Source organism: Poecilia latipinna, unplaced genomic scaffold (assembly GCF_001443285.1).
Source record: "Poecilia latipinna isolate Pla-1442-1.1 unplaced genomic scaffold, P_latipinna-1.0 Scaffold1665, whole genome shotgun sequence".
Lineage (NCBI taxonomy): Eukaryota > Metazoa > Chordata > Actinopteri > Cyprinodontiformes > Poeciliidae > Poecilia > Poecilia latipinna.
Genome location: NW_015114281.1, coordinates 18,363 through 28,858, shown reverse-complemented (window position 1 = coordinate 28,858; position 10,496 = coordinate 18,363). Strand labels below are relative to the sequence as shown.

Sequence of the window (10,496 nt, the reverse complement as noted above, 5' to 3'; positions counted from 1 at the left end):
ACATGACACTTTCATGGTTATGAAAGTGTCATGTCAGTCTTATTCACCCCCCTTCAAATAAAGTGTTACCAAATATACATACATACCTGCAAAAGTAGAACACTTTTACATGTGTGGTTGTAACATGACACTTTTTGTTCTGCTACCAAAGCAAAAGTCTACGTATTTTTATGGGATTTGCTATGATAGACCCCCACAAAGCAGTGTATGAAGTGGAATTATTTTTTTTTATCAATGTAAACCTTAATAGTGTAGAATGTATTTGTATTTGGTGCATCTGAGTCAATACTGCATTTGCAGCAGTGAATCTTTCGGGTGTTTCTAGTAGTGGGCATTTATTATATTATTTAGCATTTATTGTGATAAATATTTTATGATAATTTTATCTCTGTCACAATAAATTCTAATTAATAATTTTCAAAATTCCCTAAAACTCTCTGTGTCGTTGTTTTTTAAGAGCAGAGTTTATATTTGTGGGGTTATTATTGCTGTGCTATAACCAATGCCTGAGTTTATTTTACAACCATACAGTTAACAAAAAAGTAGTAAACAGTTTCAGTGTTATTATTATCACAAACTACCTCAAAATATCATGGTAAAACTTTACCTCCATATCATCCACCCCCTGGTGTTTAGAGAAACACCGAGTGGGTAGAGACCCACTCTACCCATTCATCTTTGCAAAATAGTTTAGTTAGATTAGATAGAGCAGTGTTTTTCAACCACTGTGCCGCGGCACACTAGTGTACCGTGAGTGATCGTCAGGTGTGCCGTGGAAATTATCCAACTTCACCTACTGTATTTTCTGGACTATAAGCCGCTACTTTTTCCCTACACTTTGAACATGCGGCATTTCTGTGGATTTTTCTTCAACCACCAGGGGGCTCTTTAGCAGGAAGTGAATCATTGGAAGTCAAACTTGGAAATCAAAGAAGAACGAGATAATTTTCATTTAGAACAAGCACGTGCTAGCAGCAGGCACGACGGAGAAATGTTTTCAAACTCATATGATGCAGCTTCTAAGTTGAGGAGTATTGATCTGGCAGTACAGGAGGGAAATAAAACCGCTGCACGTAAGCTCGGTGTGAACAAAACCGGATTTGGAGACGGAGAACTGCGTCCTTAATATTTCCATCAGTTATTAGGACGCAGCCCTCTGCTGGGTCCTTATGGGAAACCGAGAGCGGCAGAGATACCAGCGGCCTTGTAGCCCGGTGCGGCTGATATATGTAAGTTTCCAGGGGGGTTCAAAAAATTTGAACATACGGTTTATAGTATGGTATGCTCATAGTCTGGAAAATATGGTAATTGGTCTTAAAATATTTTTTGAAAACGAATTAATTATCTGTAAATAATGCCATCTTTGAGTGTCTTTGCTGTAGTAGTGACTAGCGGCGTAATCATGTCATTTTATTATCACTAGATGGCAGCAGGTACAGAACATTTTACATTAAAACAAGAGAATTAGTGATGCATGAATGTTACTACATTCATGCATCAAACACGACAGTGTTGTGGCACTGTTCAGGTGTATTTTTGAAGTGGACATGTTAAGTGCAATTTGAAATAAGAAATGTAAAATATACTAAAAATTATTTATATTTTAGTTATATTTTATATTTTAGTTTTAATAATTTAGTTTGATTTCTATTCAAGACACTTTGATAAGAATGACTATATATGTAATATAGGCAGCTACAGAGTATCTTTGTTTAAATTTTTAGTTGGTGGTGTGCCTTGTGATTTTTTCAATTAAAACAATGTACCTTGGCTCAAAAAAGGTTGGAAAACACTGAGATGGAGGATCTGTGAGATTCACTTGTCACAAATTCTCAGATTTAAGTCTGAGAATTTGGGCACAAATTCTGGGCTGCTCTAGCGCAGAAATATGCTTTATTTATTTTATTTATTTATTACAAGCATGATAGAAGAATAAAATCACACACATGAATGAGGAAACCTTTACATTGGAGTTCTTGCTGTAATGGTTGTGGTTGATGTCTGCCTCTGTCTAGAAGCTTTTTCAGCTTTTTTTTCTCTATTTTTAGCTCCGCCCTTTTCATCTTTGACCGGCTAACCCCAATGCCATGGTGCTGCCACCACCATATTTCAAAGGAGAAATAGTATTTTCGAGGTTATGTGGACAAAACAATCTATATAAGTTTTGATATGATCTGATGTCAGCATTTTTCTGTATTGTTGTTGTTGTCATGATCCGTGTTTCTGTGTGTTTATTTTTGAGATTTTCTGTGTTCAGTCCCGTTTTCCTGTAAGTCTCTGTCCTGTCCTCCGTGTTGATTGTTTCCCAGGTGTGTCTCATCCCCTTGAATACCCCGTGTGTATTTAAACCCACCTGTTGTCCTTGTCTCTGGTCGGATCCTTGTCGTATGTCGTGTGATGCCTGTTTTCCCCATGCAGTTCTCCGTTGTTCCGTGCCTTTGATTATCATTAAATTCATCATTTTCACATACATCCTGGGTCTGCCTGCGTCTGCGTCCTCACCTCAACCAAACCACCACATCATGACAGAAGGATCCGACCACACTACGGTGAGGAGCTGTGCCAGCAGCATGGACGCCAGGGCTAACCGTTGGTGGGGAACACGGTTGGTGCTGTGCCTACCAGGGGTCGGACCCCGCCGCCATTGTCGCCCTGAGCCGCCAGAGTATACCCGGCCCCTGGGGACCGACATCATCGCCGCCCTGAGCCGCCGGAGGTCCCGGCCCCTGGGCACCGACGTCATCGCTGCCCTGAGCCGCCGGAGGTCCCAGCCCCTGGGCAGCGCCAGCAGCTGCCTCCGGTCCCGGCACCGAGGCAGCGCCAGTTCCAGCTGCCTCAGCACCAGTCACAGCTGCCTCCAGTTCCAGCGCCGAGGCGGCGTTTGTTTCCGCCCCCAGAGCTTCCTGCGTCCGCTGCATGTGAGCAGCCCCCCCTCCAGAGTTTCCTCCGTCCGCTGCATGTCAGCAGCCCCGAGTTTCTTCCGTCAGCTGCATGTGAGCAATCCCCGCTTCAGAGTTTCCTGCGTCCGCTGCATGTGAGCAGCCCCCCGCTCCAGAGTTCCCCGAGTTTCCTGTGGCTCTGCCCCCCGAGTTTGCTGACACTCCCCCAGTGACTCCTAGTGCTCCCCCAGAGTTTCCTGAGTCTGCTCCCCCCGAGTTTNGTGTGCCTTGTGATTTTTTCAATTAAAACAATGTACATTCGCTCAAAAAAGGTTGAAAAACACTGAATTAGGTCACAAATGTGACCTCATTTCTCAATAGGGCGCCTAAAAAATATCTGAGGCTACGGCCGGTGTAAGCACTCAATCGAGGAAAAAGTCTCAGACACTGAAAGCCTCCTTGTGGTTAAACAACCTTTAAACCAATCAGGAATAGAGATGGGCGGGACCTGGAACCATCAACCTCACAGGAGCTGGTAGGTTAACGAGCAACTGATCTCTTTGTATTCCACTGCTGATAATTATGGCATTATATTTGTGCGCACAGTGAGACTGATGTGAGCATACATATCAATGCAAACAAAGAATTTTTAGTGTGTGTTTAAATCTCACACCGACTCTCCACATTTGCAAATTAGTAAAGTGTATGTGAACATCGCTGCGGTTCTGATGCATTTCAAACTGAAACACTGAAAAATCTTAACGCATCTATAAAAATATCACATCCCATCAGATTATTAGTTCGGTGTTGCACACTATATTGCAAAGGAAGAATTTCCTTTCACTGAGTTCGAGTCCAAAATAATTTTTCATTAGAAAAATATTTTGAACATCGTAAAACGTTCAGTTTAACACATTTATCAGATATTCAGCCTTTAAATTTTTTTTGCATATTTAATTTTATTCCATATTTCTTTTTCATAAATTATGTTTTTAAAGGGTGCTCTGGTGGTGCAGGGGTTAAGCACAACCTACATAAGGAGGCCTTCGATCTTGTTGCGGCCGTCGCAGGTTCGATTCCCGGCCTGGTGACCTTTGCCGCATGTCTTCCACTTCTCTCATGACCCACTTTCCTGTCAATTCACTATCAAATAAAGGCCATAGAGCCAATAAAACCTTTAAAAAATTCTGTTTTTAAGTTTAAATTTCAGCTCAGTGGGGCCCTTTAAACACTTTTCAGTAAGTTTCCTTTCTTACTTTATGTTAGCTAGATTGTTAATCATTTTCAAGTCAAAATTGTGTTAATGAACAGTGATTTAAAGAAAAAAAAAACTTGTAAAACTGATTTTAAATATGACGTGGTGAAACATTTGGGTACACCTATGAAAAGCAACTAGGCACACCAGTGTAACAAGTTAGTCTAGGTTAGTTAAGGTTGGAAGCTTTCCAATATTTCAAAATGCCATAAAATGTTGCCCCACAATAACACAAGCTGGAGATAAATGTGATTGTTCAAAGATTACCTGGTGAAAGTCCTTGCCACTGCTTTTACCATCGCCACTGAAATCCACATGGGAGAAGAGACAGCGTAGTAAATGCCTGTCTGCCTCAGGACCGTGACGATTTACAATCTGGAATCAACCACAGTGGAGACAACTTCTTTTACACAATCCATGCAGATAAAGCTTTAACAAGCTCTCCAATAAGCAATCCATATTACAAAGACTGTTTTCTTCTCTAAACAGACGGTACATGCGAGCCTAAAGATTATTTGTATCATGTACCTTACACGCATTGATATTAGAAAGACATAAAACTGAGGAATTGTTCTTGAGAAAACAAATAGCCGACTTCTGATGGGGCAAAGTGTGCAGACCAAATAATTATTTCTTGATAGGAAAACATCAAAAGCAGCATTTAAGCTGTAAGAGGGACTGCATGAAGCAAACAATGATCAGTCACTCCCAAGAATCTAAACGAAGAGGGTGGATGATGTAGATAAAACTAAATACATTTTAAATTAATACACATTTTGAAGGATCTAAAAGTTTTTCTAATTTTTTTGGCACAATCTAGTTGGGCTAATCAGACTCATCACTGCACACTGAACTCAAAACAAAACTCTGCAGGTGGCTTTTAACAGAACTGGTGTTGGAATGACAGCCAAACATTATAAAACAGATGTCAACAAGTTGGTTAAGTCAAACACATAACTCTGATGGTGTTTACTCAAATCTCAATGAGGATGAAACATACAAGAGGCACACCTGGTGTTTATAAGGAGAATTATTCACGTCAGTGACTGAACACAACTATGAACGTTTGAATTAAATGTCAGATTTTCTGTATATTTTGACAGTTTACGCTGACTTACAAGCAGATCCGGGAAACTAATACAGACTAAATGCAGTGGATGTTGCTCCTACTTACATGCTGTATTTCTTGCTGGCTGGCTCGGTAGTTTTTCTTCGTTAAATTGTCCACCAGATAGCTGATTTGAGACAAAGCCAGCGAGAGCGAGTCAAGATTCATTGCTGGTTGGGGCGGAAGCAGGCAGCCGAGCACGGCGCAAAATCACCATTATTCCCCTTTAGTCACTTCAGTGATAGGTTACTTCTGCTCCCCCCCCCCAAAAGGTGCGACAAATGTTGTCTTCCAAATGTGTGCTCCGATCGGTGGCTCCCAGTGCTAGCAGGTAGAATCCTTCAGTTTAAAACCATGGACAGCATCTGTAACGGAAGAACAGTTTTTATAAATCATTAGGAAAGATTTTTTTTTGTATTAATATTTTTATGTGAGCAAATAATTTTAAGACAAAACATTATTCAAGAAGCATAATAAATGTTCTGGGATTACATTTAATTAAGTTCTGTTCATGTTAAACCATTTTCTGTTTAGAGTGGTCAGTTATGTGTATTTACACTGTGCTGTCCAAAAAAAAAGATATTTACATAAATTATGTCTGCTGAGGCAGAATGTTGACACAATCTGGAGAACACATCTCCACCCACCAGAGTCTAGAATATGACTTAAAAATAGGGAAACCCAGGCAATGATAGCATCACTCTTAGGTTGCAGTTATGGTTTAAAAGAAAAGCACTGTTACTCCAAATTATGTGAATAAGAGTAACTACAATAGATTTTAGTTAACTGCACCAATCCCAACTCCCAAGTGTGTGAGGAGGAAAGAAAAGAGTTTCAGTCACACAAATAAAATCTGCAGTTTTCTGCAATACGACTATAATGAATGATTATATTATAGTGATAACACCTAATAACTTATTAAGGGTCATTTCACACTTTACAGACAGATGTAACTTTGAATAAAAGTTAAACGTATTTGGCTGATGCAGACTGGCATGTTGACTCCTCTTTTTGAACAAGAGGAACGGTCGAGAAGAAATGTATGCGATTATCTCACAATAGCTACCAGTTAGATTAAATCAAAATTAATTCTCAGATTAATACTGTAATAATTGAGATTTTTAAATCAATAACACCCATATAATCTACCCCACAGTGACACTGACATAAAAACAGGAAATGTAACATGTCTGCTTCTTTCAAATTTAAAATCAGCAACTGATACAAGTTTCTAAAGTTTAACTGTAACACATATAATATAAATACATTATAACCTTACAGGTTTAAATAGAAAGCTAAAAGTGAAATTCTGCTTAATTTTATATTTTCCCAGAAGTGACCAAATGAATGTAAATATTATGCTCCTCTACATGAGTTGTTAGATTTACTATTTCGCTTGCAAAAAAATAAAAATGACTCAAAAAAATATTAACTGTATTCAAGTTTAAAAAATAATATCCCTCTAGTTTAAATGAGTTCAAACTCCATTATAATACACCATAAATCCATGGCTTGTGGTTCTGATTCTTGTTTGGGCCAGTGACTGTCATGAAATCCAATGGTCCCTGATCAAACCAAAATAACTATGAGCAAATCACATTCCTATATTTTCATAATGCATACAAGACAAAATATTGCTGAAAAATATATTAAACTATTAGTTGATAAGTGGATGTATTTAAGAATGATAAAAAAAATACACATCAAAGGGCAGAAATGACCAGCAGCATAAAATATATTATTCTACACTGAATAAAAATAAAAACTTAAGACACCAGTTGTACACATAACTTTAATTCCGTTTATAGAAACACAGAAGCAGGGTATTTCACAGTCATTTCTGTGTTTTTGGCACTATTCTATATATTCAAACAAATAAAATCTACACTGGATTGTTAACGGGCCATAAGAATAAATGTTTCCCTGGTCACAAATTGTATTTTTAAATGTGGAATTGGCCAAGGGGGCCATATTAAAGGTAGTCTAAGGGCCATAAAAATAGACTGAATTCACTCGTTTTTCCACAGACAGAATAACTTCACTGATCACTCACTTAAAGTTCAAATTTAACCAGTCTAAATTTTCCATTTGACAGCTGACTGATCCAAAGGTAGCACACATCCTCTAAAAAAATAACTAATATTAAAAAAAACTAGTGCCACCTTTAGTGTCGCCCTTTCCAGGCATTCAAGCGAGCAGATACAAAAATAACAGAAGTCGCTCTCCGGACAAAGAACGTGCTAATGAAAGTTAGCAAATCTAAGAAGCTAACAAAAATTAAATTAATAAAGCAGAGCGTTCAAAGCAGCCCCGAAACGTCCACCAATGTTACTGATATAAAATCATTTCACTAATTTTGGAAAATCTTTGACTCTTCAGCGACCACATTCAGCAACTACTGAGGAAACCTAGGTGTGTAGTTCGGCTAACACCACCATGACGCTGGTAAACACCGTTAAGAACCTAGCTCCCATATTTGATAGATTTAAAGCCAATAAAACATAACTCCCTGTCCATTAATCCATGACCTGGTAAAAATATGTTTTATGTTTACGTTTCAACTTAGGAATGAGCAAAGGAAATGTGTTTCCAATTTTTTCTAAGCTAAAAATGACCAAAATAGCATTTGCGAGAAGCTAACGTTAGCAGCACGAGTATGTTTCATATAAATGTGAACGGAAAAAAAATATTTCCATTTTAATGGTTTTAAATCAATCAGCTACATTATGAGTTGTAAGGATTCCCACAGTCACATGTAATGTTTAGTTTGAACATTGGACATTAGTTTTACGAGATATAGTTCGCCAACGGTAGCATTAGCCTTATTAGCTTGCCTTCCTCGGCTCCAACTAATCTCTGAATATGCTAACGTAGCTACAAACGTTGATTTCTTAAACCAGTCTGTAAACCTTCATTCAGCCAAACGTGGCGGTGGCTTTCGGATACCACCAACAAAACACAAAGTGGCTATCATAGTTCCATCAACGAGAAACACTACTAACTGAAGAGCAAGCTACTTTTTACCTAAAGAAAATGACAGCTGTTTTCAGGAATTAGACTCCCCCTCCCTCATGTTGGTGTAAAACGGACATCCCCCCCTACTTAAATCTCAGTTTTTTCTTTGAATGTAATCCTGTCGATTGTTGTTTGTTAAATACATTCTCAGTCTCACCGTGCTTCCAGTAAAGTAATTCAGATCGTCATTCCTTCTAGTTTCCCCACAACAAACTTGATGAAATGGAAGGGTTGCAGCGCCTCCAGTTTAGTTTGATTTTCAAAATAAAATGGCGTCTGTCACCGCTCGGCGCGCTCACGCTACCAGGCGGAGACGTGCATGAGTTACCCGATGAGGCCAGACACCTGAAACAAATAATATAAGTATTTAACACAACCGAAGAAAACTAGGGTATTTAGCGTTATTTTTTTTTATTCTAAACAGTTTTTCGTAGGTAAAAACACATAAAGACAGTTACAAAGTTGGCCTTTTATCACCTGAAAAACATATCCATAATTAAAGTTCTATGTCCAAACAATATTTTTGAGAAACTCTTCCATTCGTTTATCTTTAGTCGAATTGATTTCTGCAGCAGTGTCTTGACATGTCTACCAAAATGTTGAGAGAATAAACTTTAAACTACTTTTGTTAGTTTATAAGTGATTGTGTGGTTTAGCACCAAAATACTGTTGTCATTCTATCAAAGTTCCAGAAAACAGCTAGGCTGCTGAAACACCGAGTTCCTTTGAATTAAGGTTAAATCCCCACCTGTTTACAGCTGCCTTTGATCAATAATAATATGAACATTGATTGATGTATTTGATGTATATTTGCTTGATAATTTTGAGGATGGCATTTGACAAAATGTAATGTTTATTGCTAGTTTCATACGTGATTACCATATAATATTTTTATGGTGTAAAGCACTTTGAACTGCCTTGTTGCTGAAATGTGCTATACAAATAAACTTGACTTGACTTGAATACGCCATGAAATACACAATACACAATACGCCATGAAAAAGGGTTTCTCCCCATATAGATTTTTGCAGTCTTTGCTTGTTTGTCACTCCTAAATGTTTGAGTTCATAAAAAATATATATTATTGCCAAATGGTTAAGCCAGCCTTGTGGAGATCAACCACTTTCAAGGGTTTGCAGTTTTTTAGCCGTATTTGTATCACTGTAGATGCAAATACATTCTCTACATTCCTTAATGTAGAGGAATTTTGAAAGTTATTCAAATATTACATTTTGCAGGACACATAACTTCAAAAAAGCTTTAATTTTGTCATGTCACTCCACAGAATATTTTCCCTAATGTCTTAGAAATCCTCCGGATATTGTTTTAACCAAATGTAAAAGCTTCCTATGTTATTTTTGGTGCCTGGAAATATGTCATTGTTACACTGTCTGTTATTTTTAAATCATGAACTCTTGCCTTAGCTGACCCAAGTGAAACTGTACATGTTGTACAGGGTTCTTCTGTGAACCTCTGGATGAGCCGTGACATGTTCTTGAAGTAATTTTGGTAAGTGGGTCAAGTATGGAAACTTAACCTTTTGGTTACAGTTCACATCACTTAGAGAAGACCATACAAACAGTGAAATATGGTGGTGGCAGCATCATGCTCTGAGGTTACTCTTCTCCATGTCGAACTGGACTTTCTTCTTTTTTTATCAACGTGTTGATAAAAATTATGAACAGCTCTTAATGCCAATCAGTGTCTGATTGAAAGTTGAAGTTGAAGACAGGTTTTGTGTTTCAAAATCACAGTGAGTCTAAACTTACATCCACATCAACAAAATAATGACTTTGTGACATTAAAAAAATGTTAATAGCCAAGCCAGAGATAAATCTGACAAAAAATCTGTAAGTGATTCTAAAGACATCTGAGAAAGTCGGAGAACTTTTGAAACTTTTGACAAATATTGTCAAGATATAGGTTGGTGACAGATTTCTAACAAAAAAACTTAATGCTGAAACTGAATCCAAGTGCTTTAATAAATTACTGGTTAAAGGGTGTACATACTTGCAACAAAGATATATCAGTTTTTTATTTTTTATATTTTGTCCTCATAGTTATTTTTATGCAAGCTGTAGAGAAGATGTTACTTTAACATGTTTCAGGTATACCTTTGCAAATATTGAGCTTTATCTTAATATTTTTATAATTATATTTTCACAATGTTTATCATGTCATTGTGTATATCTTGTACATGTTTTCATCAGACTCATCATTATTATTATTTAGTTTAAAG

General features: G+C 37.6%; 1 protein-coding gene across 7 annotated transcripts in view; it reads right to left on the bottom strand.

Moving 5' to 3' along the window:
- cnot1 (CCR4-NOT transcription complex, subunit 1) overlaps positions 1-8,542 on the bottom strand; it is a 39,378-nt gene extending 30,836 nt beyond the window's left edge. For 6 of the 7 annotated variants that reach the window (XM_015059862.1, XM_015059863.1, XM_015059864.1 and 3 more), the window contains exons 1-3: positions 8,415-8,542; positions 5,309-5,607; positions 4,402-4,509 (exon numbers count right to left, since the gene is read on the bottom strand). In XM_015059862.1, the coding sequence (XP_014915348.1) occupies positions 4,402-4,509; positions 5,309-5,410 (210 nt within the window). In that variant the 5' untranslated portion in view covers positions 5,411-5,607; positions 8,415-8,542. The remainder of the gene's footprint in view (positions 1-4,401; positions 4,510-5,308; positions 5,608-8,414) is intronic. The other variant, XM_015059869.1, reaches the window with a different exon arrangement.
- Between the last annotated feature and the right edge of the window lie 1,954 nt (positions 8,543-10,496).